This window comes from Balearica regulorum, chromosome 3, assembly GCF_011004875.1.
Source record: "Balearica regulorum gibbericeps isolate bBalReg1 chromosome 3, bBalReg1.pri, whole genome shotgun sequence".
Classification (NCBI taxonomy): Eukaryota; Metazoa; Chordata; class Aves; order Gruiformes; family Gruidae; genus Balearica; species Balearica regulorum.
This window is the reverse complement of record NC_046186.1, coordinates 21,158,757-21,174,698: the sequence shown is the minus strand read 5'-3', so window position 1 is coordinate 21,174,698 and position 15,942 is coordinate 21,158,757. Positions and strand designations below refer to the sequence as shown.

Sequence of the window (15,942 nt, the reverse complement as noted above, 5' to 3'; positions counted from 1 at the left end):
TCATGATTACTCAAATGCTTTTTTCATGAGACTGTAATGCTATTACATTATAAAAGCACTTGACAGAAGGTGTTTATTAGCATTTTCATTTATGAAGTGTGGTTTTTTAGGAGTCTATAAACTGGTTTGAGTTCAGCATAAAATGTCTATGAAGAGATTCTGGGCACCAGTATTTTAAAGCCTGGTCATTTCAATATTCAGTAAAGAGGATTTGTGTCACAAATATACATCTGAAAATAGAATCTGTTCATATCAGCAACCATTCATGAAATATTTAATAGTAATTAATGCTTTCATTGCCATTTTTAAGGGCATTATAATTTACATCACCACAATCAGGGCTTTAAATCTCAGCACACCTCCTGTGAGCTGGATTGGCCCATGGATTGGAGGTGAGAAACAGTGGTAATCTCAGGGGTGCTCAGGAGGTTTTGGTCTAGCATTTATGGTAGGAGCTAACAGGGGCCTGGCTGTTGTACTGCACTGACCTGTGCCACTGATTCTTTCCAGTCATTAGTCTCCTTACTGCAAAAATAAGAACAGTATTGTTTATCAGCTATTACTGCTCTTAGCTGTGCCAAATGCTTGGGGATAGATGAGTGAAGAAAAAGGCATTCAGCACATGGGAATCATTACTATTGATCTATAAAAACATTGAATGATAAATGTTTCTTTTTCTTTTCTTTCAGATTATTACTTTAAGAGATTACATTCCCAAAATCATTGGTCCAGATGCTTTTAATCTGTATATTGGCCTTTATACAGGTTATGATCCCACAATGAATCCTACGGTTTCTAATGTATTTTCAACAGCTGCTTTTCGTTTTGGTCATGCAACAATCCAACCAATAGTAAGGCGATTGAATGCACAGTATTTAGATGATCCAGAACTCCCAAATCTTCATTTGCATGAAGTTTTCTTTAGTCCTTGGAGGCTCATTAAAGAAGGTATGGTTTTATTTAAACTGTTTTTTTTTCCAGAATATTGTAATTTTTTTCAAAGTTACCTATCTTGAATTAGGAATAGGAACATTTATTTAATTGCATTACTGATTAAAGTTGTTGAATGGGATCCAGAGCACTAACATAAACTGGAACAATTATTCTGATTTGAATAGTTGTCTGAATCAGACAAAAGTTACTCTGGAGATTAAACCGGTATGGTAGATTAACAATAGATTGATGATCAATGGTTGATGATAAAGATATTTCATATCTTTTTTTGTGGATAAATGTATTATCAGGTTGTAAATTTTCTTACACTTGAAGAAGTAGATGAATCCTTTTCATAGCACTATAACTTCTATTTGAACCTGCAGCAGATTTTTGCGTGTATTTGAATGTAAAAGCCTGTGTGGCCAAAGTTCAAAAAACATAGAAACATACATGCATTTGCAGTTGTTAAGAAAGTTATAATGGCTTATATATAATATTATATTATTTTTGTGTTTAAAGGTGGCTTGGATCCTTTACTAAGGGGTCTTTTAGCACATTCAGCAAAACTGCAGGTGCAAGATCAACTGCTGAATGAGGAGTTAACAGAAAAACTGTTTGTGTTGTCTGATAGTGGTTCACTTGATTTAGCATCGTTAAATTTACAGCGTGGCCGTGATCATGGACTCCCAGGTCTATTGATTTTTCTTGAATTTTCTTCCAACTGGTAACTGAACTATCACTACTTATGTTTGGGATGTAATTGTTAGCTTTTAAATAATATCTTTGGTAATCAGAAAAGTAATTTAAGTCTCTTTTAAATTTTAAGTTTCTAATATTTTTAACTTTGATGGAAACAAAATACTCCCCAGCATTTGAAATAAAACAACCTGTTAAGTCTGGAAGGACAGTACTAGTGAATGGATCTGGGTATGCTCGATGTAGGTACCAAGGAGTGGGGTTTCTGCCTGCAGCAGCTACTTGCCATCAGCAGGCTGTCCCCAGCCTGTGGGAGACGTCAACTCAGACACAACCTCATTATCTCTGCTGACCACAAAAGAGGTTGAGATGTCTCCAGGAGTGGTTTAGATGGCTTAATTAGATGTACACCTCATTTTGAGAAACATTACACATTTGTGCCTGGTTTTTGCACTAGATTTCTTACTCCAGTCAGCCCAGGGTAAGATTCAACTAACAGTCAAGGAGCATTAGTTCATTAGGCCATGGGTGTACCAGCTTAGAGGAAGACTATGCTGGAGCTTAGTTCAATTTGATTGCATCAGCTGTTAAAATATACAGTAGGTTCCCAGTCCTGTGTAAGAACCGCTTAAAAGCATGCCACAGCTTCTGAGAGCAGAGGTAGCAACCTTCAGCATGGCAGACAGGACTTCTTTCATTTTCATTTCTAAAACTATGTTCAAGGACTCCCTGCCTGATCAGATCACTTGTCTTCATGAATAAAGAACAGACCTGGCTGCCCTTCTATGTGCTGAGCCCGATGTACCACCCATTGACTGATTGTCAAAGGACATTAATGTCTCTGGGTGACAACCCTCTCCATTTCTGCTACGCGATTCTGCAGCTAGGAATACACAAGTTGTTGGCCCTGGACAGTAGGAATGAAGTCTGACTCTGGCCTGGAGTTTAAAACTCTCACCTACATGAGGGTAGAAATGAAGGTTTGGTCTCCCAGACCAGAAATTAAAGTTTTGTTGAGAGATGAGGGGGGTTAATCCCAATGATGTAAAAGAATGTAAAAGAAAAATATTTTCCAGAGACCTGGACATTTGCCCCACGACAGTCTTCTTAGTAAAGTGCTTTAGTTACTAACTTCATTCAGGTTATTTCTTGCCCGCTCTTCATCTAATTCCTATATTCCTAGTCTGGAAATCTCAAGATACAGTGCATGCTTCTGTTATCTATTATCATGTTTTCATTGCTTAAATATGGAAGAATTGTTTTAAAGCTTTGTTTTCCTTCACGAAATTGATGTAGTAATTGCATATCCTCTAGTTTCAGATCCTGCCATCATTTCCCCAATCAATTTAACCAATAACAATAAGCCCATTTTTAAACATAACTGCCTATTACTACGATTAAGGTTGTCAGAATCCAGTACTTACTTATAAATTTATTAATTTCATATATCAACCTTAACAGTCAAGTCTAATCTTCTTTTTAACATAATATTTACAGGTTACAATGACTGGCGAGAATTCTGTGGCTTACCAAAACTGGAAACTCAAACTGACCTGAATACAGTAATAAACAATCATAATGTCACTGAAAAAATCATGAAATTGTACCATAATCCTAGCAATATTGACGTTTGGCTTGGTGGTCTGGTAGAAGACTTTCTTCCAGATGCTAGAACTGGTCCTCTGTTTGCGTGTATAATCGGAAAGCAAATGAAAGCACTAAGGGATGGTGACCGGTGAGTTTATTCATGCTGTTGAACCATCTGTGTAAAAAAGCAGAAGCAATGGAGATTTTACAGATATGTGAGGACACTTTCCAGAACATAAGAACACATGACACTTAAATATGCTTTAAACAAATTATTCCCAACCACTTCCATATTTTTATCTTAAATCCTTCAGTTTGGATGGGTGAGCTTTTGCTTATTCTTCTTTGGGCTGTTCAGTCTCCATTCCAGATGGTATGGCGATTGGTATTGAGATGCCCAACTTTGCACTTCTGGTGGAAACGGAGGGTGCCACCAGCAGTTAATTGTGCCAGGGCAGGTAATTTCTGTGTGCATGCATGTAGGACTGTGCAGGCTTTATCTACCCAGTCCTTGAGGGCTGCACTGGGCTCAGGGTCCTTACCTGGAAGAACCTCGACATTTTCCACGGCAACCACAGCAAAGTCAGAAGGGATAGGCAGAGAGCTGTAATTCAGGCTTCCTGCAGGGGGTAATAAAAATATCGTGTACCAGGTTTTATATGAACCAGGAGTGCAACATGCTCTCAGAACTGCCTTATTGGACACAGCATAGGATGTCCCTTCACACAACCCTGCACAACCACCACCGAGGTCTTGTGCCAGTTCAACCCTCAATACCAGGACGGCAGGAGAAACGCAGCTTCAGGTCACAAAGGGATGCAAGATGCAATTTATATCTTGCTTCTGCTCCTGAAGCAATTATAAAGCCAACCTTTTTTTCATTTCCATCATGTCCTTGTGGCAGTAATTTTGAATCTCATGAGAAGACTAATTTTAAACTGCTCACACCATGCGAGCAGTGCTGTTTTAAGTACATCTGGTCCTCACGCTTACCTTTAAGCTTCTCTCGTAAGTCACTGTTGTGGAAAAAAATCATTATGTAAATAAGCATCCAAGGTAGAATTTAAATCTGAACTTTTAAAAAATGTCAATTAATTAGCTCACAGGAAAAAGTGATGTTAGTCATAAAGGTGGTATCTTATTAGCACAAACTGTATAGACAACAAACATTCCACTCAGCTGTGTTAAAAACATGGTTGAAATTCTTCTGAATCATACAGGCATACTTGACCCTATCTGGGGAAGGATAATCTATCAAGGCCCTTCCAGTCTTGTTTCCATTATGCAGTGCCTTATGATACTACTTATTATTCAGTGTCTTATGATATTAGTAGCATTAATTAAACTTAAGCATAATTTAACGTTAACTTCATACTGAGAAAAAGGGAGTTCTAGTAATAAAAGAATTCTTCAAGTTTCTGCCACAAAGTTCGTGTCTACTAACTTAAATGTGAAAAGGTATTCTGTCATTAATACTATGATAAGGAACTATCTAAGAGAAATTAGAAGTACGTAACAACATGCTATAGTTGTCACACGCTAAATGTAAGAATGGAAAAGTCTCACATTCATTGCAGTGGCTTGTCAGATAAGAGTATTGGGTATTATCTGTATCCATGCTAGTAACGCTACATGCTTACTAGATACCCTAATTGACATGTCAGTAAGTAGTGATGTCAAAACATCTCTTGTAACATACCCGTTTCAGTACAGAAATCAGGACTAAGTGGAATTTTTGACTGACTGAACTTCATCCTGATGATAGCCTTAAAATCTTTTGTCAGTAACCTGACAAAATGTGAAGGGATTTCTTTTTCCAGTATACTAAACTCAGGCACTGTCTTATCCTCAACCAAATCACCTGGAACAAATTTTTTGTTCCATCAGATCTTACGTTCTTTTTCTGTCTCTTCCTACTCTGAATCTTTTTGTGATCTCAGGATTTGCAGTACTTGGACAAAAATCCTGAAGCTGACTTTGTCATTCTTTGAATAGGGAGACTTGCACCTATTTTTTTTAAAAATATTTCCTTTTTTTGTTCTTTTTTTTTCTTTTTTACTCTAACATTGTAATATTCACCTGTAAAATTTTGGTCACCCGATACAAATCTGTTGGAGCAAACTTTGTTAGAGCAAACACCTGTCTACTGGGTAGATTAAAAACTAATGATCTGCTCAGCCTTCTCTGAAGCATAGATAAAACTGAATTTTCTAATGAGAGTAGAATAGGTTTTAACATGTATGAAAGACAAAATGAAACGTGTAGGAGAGCTGCGTGGAGCAAAGTCTTTGATGGCTTTGGTTATTGGAAGGGGCCTGGGAATGGTCAGTGAGGCTTCAGGATGGTCTTAGAAGTTTGGGGACAGTGTGTAGGTGGGAGGTAGGAAGAAAGCTTCTTTTTTTCCTCTCTCTCCAGTGCCTCCACCTCTCCTGCACTTCTTGTCACAGTGCAGTGCTGATGAGGTATGGGACATTCACCCCATCCCTGGTCCTGTAGATTGCCTCGTCTTACAACACAGGCAAAGTGGAACAGGTTTCTCCCCAAATTGTCCTGCTGTAGGTAACTATTTGCCTGTATCTAAAGCCAGTTCTCCAAAGTTTCACATACACTTACCTTACTTAACTGGGTTTTATGGCTATGAGTGTCTTTGGGCTTCTGAGTACACTCCTGTTGGCAGCAGGATCCAATTTGCCCTGAAAAGCCCCCCAAGAGCACACTAGCAGCCCTCATGTTCCCCAGAACACAAGCAGGACTATCAGACTTCTCATTTGCATGGTACTGTTTCAGGGGCTCATAAAAACTCTAACACACTGCACACTTGTCAGGTTTGCACAGGGTCAACAGTCAACATCGCTGTTCCCTTCTGATCAGAAAAATGTAAACACAAACCCCACAGACCTTTCTAGAAACTCCAAACTTTTTCCCCCAGTGTTATGGATGCTCAAGTACTGTGTTAAACCTGAGGTCAATTTGTACAGTGTGATCACATCCATATTCTACTGCTAATGGTCCTGACATGTTACCTCAAATCCTACCTTAGCATTCGGGAAAATCCTAGTGGCCTGAGTACTATAGGGAACTATCTTAGCAGTTTAGCAGTGCTTAACATTGTGTAATGTACTAATGCAGATGTGCTATCAAACTCTCCAGAAATGTTTTTTGCCATTTGTGAAATGGCTTTATGTATAAAATGTTTATATCATCTTTTTCCCCCCAGTGTTTTATTTCCCTTTCTTTTTATCTTTAAATACATAGGTATGTGTGTATGCACCATATATATTATATACAATATATATAATTTAATAGATACAACTTTGTAACACCAACTGGTTCTTCTGTTCTGCCACCTCACTCTTGATCTGACAAAATGGAAAAAGCAGCTCCTCTCTGTTCCAGCCAATCCTCTTAGCTTACCTTTTCGTATGAACAAAAGCACAATTACTGGCTTAAAATTTTCTGCTATAATTAATCTGCATATCTACCGCTTTTGCAGCAAATTAAGAACTCCATGTTAAACAGAGAAGTATTCAGCAATACTTGTTTTCATAGCAACCATTCTGTAATGGCAAGCAGAATTCAAAAGCTATGGTATGGGGAAATCTATTACGGCTACTTCTGTAAATCTCCTGCATAGTTAAAACAATTTATGAGTGCACAGTGAATGCTAGTGTGCATAAAATAAAGCATCCAGTTCAAACAAATCAGTTCCAAGTTTTTCTCTCAAGATTCTAACTTTTTTTTGTGGCAATGTATCATCAAGGAAAAGCAATTCTGCATATGTGAATAATTAATAATTTTAACTATGTGATTTTAGCACACCATCTGAGTTGACAAGTACATCAGACTCGCACTAGCCTTTTCATGACTTTCAAGCTGGGTATGTAAGTCTGTAGATCATGGTGCTTACTTTTGTTCTTTTGTTGTTGTTTCCACCTACATTTTGCTGTAATTCTTTTTTTTTTTTTTTTTTTTTTGTCTTTTCCATAAGATACTGTGAAAGTAAGAATAACCAACTCTTTGAATTTGTTCAAAATGTTTCTATCAATCTTTCCAGATTTTGGTGGGAAAACGATAATGTTTTCACAGAAGCTCAAAAGCATGAACTCAAAAAACACTCATTGTCCCGCGTGATTTGTGACAATACAGGGATTTCTCAAGTGCCAGCAGATGCTTTTCAACTTGGAAAGTTTCCACAGGATTTTAAGCATTGTGACAATATACCTGGGATGAATTTAGAAGCTTGGCAAGAATTCTATCAGGAAGGTAATCTGGTAATTACCAGTCTTTTCTGATGGGGAAGAGTAATCAATAGTTAGAGCATTGACCTTGGTTACAGCAGGTCTTGAGTTCCTGGTTTGCTGTAGACCTTTAGTACTTTTGCCACTTAGAAAATGGATTTAGGTCTCTCTCTCCTTCTTTCTCAACTTCCTCTGTAAAAAATATAGTGTTTGCCAATTTCACTCTGATAGCATGAATGGCTTGTGAGATACCCAGACTTTACGGCAATTGCGGCAGGAGTTCTTAGAAAATATTAGAAAATATTAACCAAGAACTATGAAGAACATACTGTTAGAAGATAACACTAATTTTAGAAGGATTATAAGTCAAATCTCAGGTGCTCCATATAAATTTGTGTTCAGAAATGAAAAATTAAAAAAAAATTCACTTAATTTATGGAAGTAATGGAGAATAATGTCCATTTTCAAGGGCAAGGTGGTAATTTTTTTAAGAGCTTGTAATACAGTCTTTTTATTTGTAGAGGAAATGTGTGGAACACCAAAGAGTGTGGAAAATGGTGATTTTGTATATTGTTCAGAGTTTGGAAAATCTACAGTGACTTATTCCTGTCAATATGGATTTCAATTGCAAGGAGAAGAGCAATTAACCTGCACAAGGAAAGGATGGAATTTTGAGGCTCCCATTTGTATAGGTATCTATTTTTTTGCTGTTGTTTCTGAATTTTCTAAAAGCTAAAGTCCAGCACAGCTCATCAAAGTGAACACCCCCCTATGCTCTCTTCTAGTCAACCTTCTGGATTTATAGGTACAATAACATGATGATGTGAAACTCTCTTTGCTCCAGAATTACTATCTCAATCAATCTCTACCCATCCTGATTTAGCAATCAAGTTGATGATAGGAAAATGTCACTAAAAATTACATAATTGAGCAAAAATTGAGTCTCTTAACAACCAGTAGAAAAAAAGCAGCAAATCAGAATTATACATTGCTTTTTCCTACATCCAATGTAACAGTAAGACAAACAGTTGTCATTTTCTTAGCATTGTTTCAATGAATGTTCTAGATACAAAATGAGCTCAGCACTAGTAGTTCATGTATCATCCTAATAAGTTAAGCAAAAGTGACAAAGAAAAAATACTGTGAATAAGTGAAATTAAGCAAATTAATTATCATTTCAGTTCCAACCTCCCTCTCCAAATACCTGTGAAAAGATTTGCCAGAACTGAATTACTTATGCAGGTACAAAAGTAGAGCAGGTGAAAAATCAGTAAAAAGATATTGCCTTTTGACATTTCATGCACATTTTCAGGTGAATACTTTTCTGTTATTTTAATTGTTCTTTTATATTCTTTTTTTCTTTTACCTTATTTTTAGTGTTTAATAAAATAGGATAGGAATAGAGAGAATGTGGCAAATATTTAGTGTTTACACCAAGTCAAGGACTTTACAGCTTCTCATGCCCTGCCAGTGAGAAAGCTGGGGATGCACAAGAAGCTAGGAGGGGACACCGCCAGGACAGCTGACCCAAACTGGCCAAAGGGATATTCCATACCATATGACATCATGCTCAGCCTATAAACTGGGTAGAGTTGTCTGGGGGGACAGCAGCTGCTGCTCAGGGACTGGCTAGGCATCAGTCAGCAGGTAGTGAGCAATTGTTTTTCATTTTCATCAGTTGTTTTTCTTGGGTTTTATTTCTCTCTCTTTGGATTATTTTCATTTTCCTTTTCATTACAATGTATGATTATGATTATTTTATTTTATTTTATTTTATTTTATTTATTAAACTGTTCTTATCTCAACCCACAAGCTTTCTCACTTTTACCCTTCCGATTCTCTCCCCCATCCCACCGGAGGGGGCTGGTGAGCGAGCAGCTGTGTGGTGCTTAGTTGCCAGCTGGGGTTAAACCGCAACAAAGGCTTTCACTCTTCCCAGCTATGAAGGATGAATTCTCTCTGTTCACATTTCAAATGTGTGTATTTATAGTGGGGGGTGTGTATATATATATATATATTATATATATATACACACACACATGCACACACACACACACATATACTGAAACTGCTCAGCTTTATAAGAATATGAGAGAAAATGAAACCTGAAAAGGCCATATTTAGGGATATATTATGGATGGTGGTAAATTGAATGCAAGTGCTGCAGCTGATCTGCAATAAAGTCTGCTTATCAGTATTTCTGTGACAGCAGAATAGAAAGCTATTCATTCTAATTGTATACCTGGTATGGAAAAAGTCAAATGAAATTTGCAGCTCTTTCCTTTATTCAAATCCTATTTATCCACTGCATTCCACCCACATAAATACCATATAAAGAAATAAAGCTGTTAAATGAATTATAATAAAATCTTTTCAATAGATTAATGTTCTGGCAGCAAAGTGAATAAATAAGTTATGTGAATGAATCATTCCTTGTCCTAGTTTCTTTTAATATGTTCAGTAATGTAAACAAAAGACTGTATATCTGCTATAGGAAAACAAGCTGCTGCATATATTAAATAAGCAATGCTTTTATTAAAAGAAAACCATCAAAAGCCACTTACGCAGATGCTACTTGAGTTTTACAGCAGAAAGCACTTTGTTCCATGCATGTCTGTGCAATGTGTTCCCATTCTTTTAAATGTTCAGCAAATTAGGAATAAGTCAAGCAATATAATGAGGAGGATAGAGCTTAGCATTTCTGCAGATGGTTTCAAAATTATATATGCTGCTCTGGAAAAGACAGAGTGGCCTGCTGGCAAAAGCATAGGAATCTGAGAGCTGTTAATTCCTGCTTACTAACTTTGGCTTTGACAGAAATCGTTTCTGTTGATTCAGGACGTCATTTAGTGCTAGACTATGCTACCTTCTTTATATTGGGTGTTACCTTACTCTTGACAGATAACTCTGTTTACTTTGCTTTAATAAACTACTGCTCTCTTTGAGTAGTAGGGTAGGCTGGTAAGATCTGACATGCACTATTTAGCGATGGAAAAAAGAGCTAGCTAGTTAACGGATAGTATGACTATGGATCTACAAAAGCTGAAATAGCACATTTGAATTACTGTGCAAGCAAAGCCTGTGCAGGTTTTCCTTCCCAGATGATGATGAAACCAGTGGGAGTTAACCCAAAATGCAGTCTTGAAGGGAGTAATGCTTACTCAGGAATCTTCATCCTGAACAACAGGTTATTTTCCTGCTTCAGGGAGGTGTTATGAAAGTTAGTGTTTCTTAAGGGTTCTGAAGTTTAAGATCATTCCTTGCGTGATTAGTCTTTTGACTGTCTCGGCGGCTAGCTTTGGACACAGCTACTGCTTTGTATTAAAATTTAAGAGGGGATCAGGCTTGATCCTGTTTCCAATGATAAAATTCCCTAAGTGATCTGAGTGTCCATGCTAAACTAAGTCAGTAAATCATTCCTGCAGAGTCAGTTTCTAATACTGATCAAAAAGAGCTACTTAGCCCAAAGTGGCAGATCAAACATTGTGGTAGGAAAGAAAAGGAAAGGAATATAACCAAAAAGAGAAGACACTGAAGACTCAGGTCGTTACCCACATATGGGCTTGCAAGTGCTTCCCATGTGTTAGAGACATTGAACAAACTGGCAAATATTATACAGGGCCAATGGGAAACTATCTAAACCAGTGCTTAGCACTTATTGTTGGGCAACTGAACCAAGTCCTGCAAGTAAATATTACATAGAAAGAAGAAAGATACAAACTCCATTCTTTCCCTCATCAGTACTTTCTTTCCTGCACTCCACACCGACTCCCATTTCATCACATAATCAGAATGTGAAAGGTCTTGAATGGCCTCAGGAAGAATATGTTTATGTACATTTTCCCATGGATAACTGTTTATCTGCTTATAATTCTGTCAGGACATTGTCATTTCACAGAATTTACATAGCATCTAGAAACAACAATCTTTGCAGCAATATCACAGATCACTGTTATAAATTTTGTATCCAAAGCTAACCTGAAACCTTGGCTCCTCAAAATCATACCTAGAAGTGTATAGAACTGTGTCAGTGTTATTATTTTCACAACCTCTGTAGAGTGCAGTATGGAAAAAGTTTATAGAGGAACTCAAAGTTTTAGGACATAAACACATACAAGAAGAGCTCTCGAGTTTACAGTTTGCATTTGCGTTTTTGAAAATTCAGCCAAATGCCATTTGTAGTTTTTGGTGGATTACCAAAACAATATTTTCTTTTTTCATAATTTTAATCTTAAAAACAACCAACAAAAACCAAAAATTAAACCAAACCAAAATAAACCCCAACTTTTTCCTTTAAACAGTAACAATGAGGAACTTTGGCAGTATCTGTGTGTCATTGAAAATGTACAATACCTTTCATTTATGAATACTTGTAGATGCGTTCGAGAAAGTAGTAACCTCTCTATGTAATTTATCATAATTATTGATCAGTGTGTACTTATTTTGCAGACATCAATGAATGTGAAAATGAGAATAATCCACCATGCTCTCCTTCTGCTAAATGCATTAACACTAAAGGCAGCTACAAATGTGTCTGTACTGATCCTTACAAGTTGGCAGAAGACGGAAGAACATGCATTGATAATGCTTGTGAACCTACTGTCCATTAAAACTTTCTCTGTTCTGTTTTACAATGCTGTAAAAATCATAAAATTGAGATTTATTGAAGAGCGTTAACATACGTAAAAAACCTCTACACAGTCATGGGCATAAAGATACAGTCAGATTCTGTAAAGTAAATGAAGGTATTGAATAAATAATACAGACACAGAAGTAAGCTTTTCATTTTCCATTCCTACCATATATAAATCACTAAGCGTTTCCTGATAGTGCATACGAAGACGGGATCAAATCTGTCTCAGTTTCTCCTAGTTAGTATCTAAATTCAGCATCTGAATCTTAACTAAGTTCCACTTATTACATTTAAAAACTGTTAACCCTTTTAGGCCTAGCATAAATTATGCATTTTCTTGTTTTTCAACATGTGTGGAAGCTGTATTGGGTCTTAAGGTTTAGGTGAGGAATATGAGTGTAGTTGCCCACTGATGCTGAGCAATACCTGTTTTGGGGAAATAGTGCCTAGATCTGTCAAAACCTCCATGAAAACCTGCAATCCAAACTCAAGTGGATGGATATCTACTTTGCCAAAGTGTCCGAGAGAAGCACAGAAAGTTTAGGGTGGTCAAATCTTGCACATTCAGTGTGGTATGCCACACAATCATAAAAGTAGGCTGAATCTCACTGATTGCACATTTCTTGTTTCCTGTTTCAGTGAATACTTTGGTTATGACATGTGGGATTGCACCGTCCTTTATTATTAATTGCACAATGAAAACACAGGGTGATAATTCTCCAGCAAAAATTTACCTTCTTGCAAACAAACAGATGTCTTCAGTGATATGATGTATATCCAGTTTTCCAGCTGTGGTTCAGGACCACATGAGCATATCCCTCAAGTGAGACCTCATTCCTCAAATGAAACCCTAAGTGAGGCCACGTGAGATTGGCAAAGGCCCAGGAGTGAAGGCCAGTCAGAGACAGCACTCACACAGCAGCACTTGGCGTTTCTCTAGGCACCAACAGAAGCACCTTCCCAGCAGTGAATGTTGCCAGAAGCACCTACCTCTCTCTCACTGTGGCAAATGTAAATACAAATCCTCAGGATCAACTTCTTTGGTTGAACCTAAAAAGGAATGGTGCTAGTCATTCAGAGTTTCGTCTTTTAAAATATTAGAGAAAAATTAGAATACTTTCTTTGTAGGTGTTTCTTATCTTTATTTACAGTTTATTCCCTTACCAGTTCAACTATGGTCACATGTATTTACCACTCTAAATCCAAAGATAAAAACGTGCCTTCAGATTAGCCTAAAGAGATTAGTTCACTGATGTTGAACGCAACAAAGATTATGTATGAGGACACTGCACTGGCATGAATGCCAGGCAGCTCCAAATGTAAGATAAATTTTATATTTCAAGGCAGGAAACGGAAAGCACTTACAGTCAGTGCTACTGTGCCAAGTGATCATTACCCCAGGCCAAACCAAATGTGCTTTTCAGAGCTTCATTGGCCTTCTGACAAGAAAACAGGTGCAGGGACAGCCACCCAGGCCACTGGTGAATGGCTAGCGTATAAGGTTAGCACCTTCCTTTAGACTTCAGTGGAAAGGAGTTTGTCACCTCCATATACGCATCCTTGTGTGCTATGCTTAGGTCTAGTTTGCTGGATCTCTGGAGTCTTTTAAAAGACATCATCCTCCTAGTCAAGGATTCAATTGCAGTTATTCTTTACCTCATTATTGGTCCACTGGGAGCCCCTAGCTAAGTACTATGAGCAAGAGGCAATGTTTGAAGATGAAACCTTCTAAAAAAGTGATGTCTGAGGCATACATACTGAAGAATTAATGCTAAGCCCAAGTTTCAGTGTTATCATTATGTGAACTGTAACCCAGATATGCATTCCTGGGAAACAGCCAGGAGGAATGAGAAATCTGTGTGCAGTTACAAGGCTTTGACCTCACTGGGATCACAGAAACATGGATGGATAGCTCACACAGCTGGAGTGCTGTGACGGATGGATACAGGACAGGCTCTTTAGGAAACACGGGCTGGGAAAGTGATGGGGGGCATGTTGTACTTTTTGTGAGAGAGCAGCAGGAATGCATGGGGTCTGCCTTGGGATGCGTCAGTGAAGAACTTACAGGTGAAGATTAATGGGCGGAGCAATATGGCTGCTGTTGTACTGGGTATGTGCTATGGACTTCCTGATCAGGAAGAAGTAGGTGAGGCCTCCTTCAAACAACTGGAAGAAGCCTCAAGTCCACAGGCCCTGGTCCTCATGGGGAACTTTTATCACAATTTAACCTGTAAGGACAACACAGCAGGACACAAGCAGTCTAGGAGATTTCTCGAGAGCATTGAAGCTTCCTGACACAGGTGATCAAGAAAACAACAATGAAAGGTGCTCTACAGGACCTGGTAATTACAAACGGAATCACAGAATAGTTGAGGTTGGAAGGGACCTCTGGAGGTCATCTTGCCTAATCTCTCTGCTCAAGCAGGGCTGCCTAAAGCAAGTTGCTCAGGACCATATCTAGAAGGCTTTTGAATATCTCCAAGGGTGAAGACACGATAACTTCTCTGGGCAACCTGTGCCAGTGCTCAGTTACCTTCCCAGTAACAAAGTGTTTCCTGATTTTCAGATGACATTTCCTGTGTATCAGTTTGTGCCCATTGTCTCTTGTTGTGTCACTAGGTACCACTGAAAAGTGCCTGGCTCCATCCTTTTTGCACCCTCCCTTCGCATATTTATATACATTGATAAGTTCCCTCCGAACCTTCTCTTCTCAAGGCTAAACAGTCCCATCTATCTCAATCTTTCCTCATAGGAGAGATACTCTAAACTCTTATGCTCGTGGCCCTTTACTGGACTCTCTCCAGTATGTCCATGTCTCTCTTGCACTGAGGAGCCCAGAACTGGGCACAGCACACCACATGACGGAAGGGACCTTTTGAGATCAGCTAGTCAAACCCCGCCTGTTTAAGCAGGATCAGCTACAGCAGGTTGCTCAGGACTATATCCAGTCAGATTTTTAATACCTTCAAGAATGGAGACTCCACAGCCTCTCTGGGAAAACTGTTCCAATGTTTGACCACCTTCACAGTAAAATAGGGGGACAGGGAATGGGGGTTGTGGTCAGCTCATCACACGTTGTCTCTGCCACTCCTTCCTCCTCGGGGGAGGACTCCTTACACTCTTCCCCTGCTCCAGCCTGGGGTCCCTCCCACAGGAGACAGTCCTCCACAAACTTCTCCAACATGGGTCTCTTCCAGTGTGCAGTTCTTCATGAACTGCTCCAGTGTGGGTCCCTTCCACAGGGTGCAGTCCTTCAGGAACAGACTGCTCCAGTGTGGGTCCCCCATGGGGTCACAAGTCCTGCCAGCAAACCTGCTCCGGCGTGGGCTCCTCTCTCCATGGGGCCACAGGCCCTGCCAGGAGCCTGCTCCAGTGCAGGCTTCCCACAGGGTCACAGCCTCCTTTGGGTGCCTCCCCCTGCTCTGACATGGGGTCCTCCACAAGCTGCAGGTGGATATCTGCTCCACCGTCAACCTCCATGGGCTGCAGGGCGGACAGCCTGCTTCACCATGCTCTTCTCCATGGGCTGCAGGGAAATTTCTGCTCCCGTGCCTGGAGCACCTCCTCCCCCTCCTTCTTCACAGACCTTGGTGTCTGCACAGTTGTTCGTCTCGCATATTCTCACTCCTATCTCTGGCTGCAAAAACTGCTCCTAGGTTTTTTTTCCCCCCCCTTCTTAAATATATTATCACAGAGGTGATGCCACCATCACTGATGGGCTCAGCCTTGGCCAGTGGCGGGTCCATCTTGGAGCCGGCTGGCATTGGCTCTGTCAAACATAGGGGAAGCTTCTAGCAGCTTCGCTCAGAAGCCACCCCTGTAGCCCCCCCTGCTACCATAACCTTGCCACAC

The 15,942-nt window shown here is 39.2% G+C and overlaps 1 protein-coding gene across 1 annotated transcript in view; it reads left to right on the top strand.

The window, feature by feature from the left end:
* Positions 1-12,067, top strand: part of TPO (thyroid peroxidase) — a 46,474-nt gene extending 34,407 nt beyond the window's left edge. Inside the window, 6 exon segments of the mRNA XM_075750044.1 lie at positions 690-948; positions 1,456-1,626; positions 3,130-3,367; positions 7,274-7,482; positions 7,979-8,149; positions 11,907-12,067. Of these exon segments, the coding sequence (XP_075606159.1) occupies positions 690-948; positions 1,456-1,626; positions 3,130-3,367; positions 7,274-7,482; positions 7,979-8,149; positions 11,907-12,067 (1,209 nt within the window).
* Positions 12,068-15,942: the final 3,875 nt, after the last annotated feature.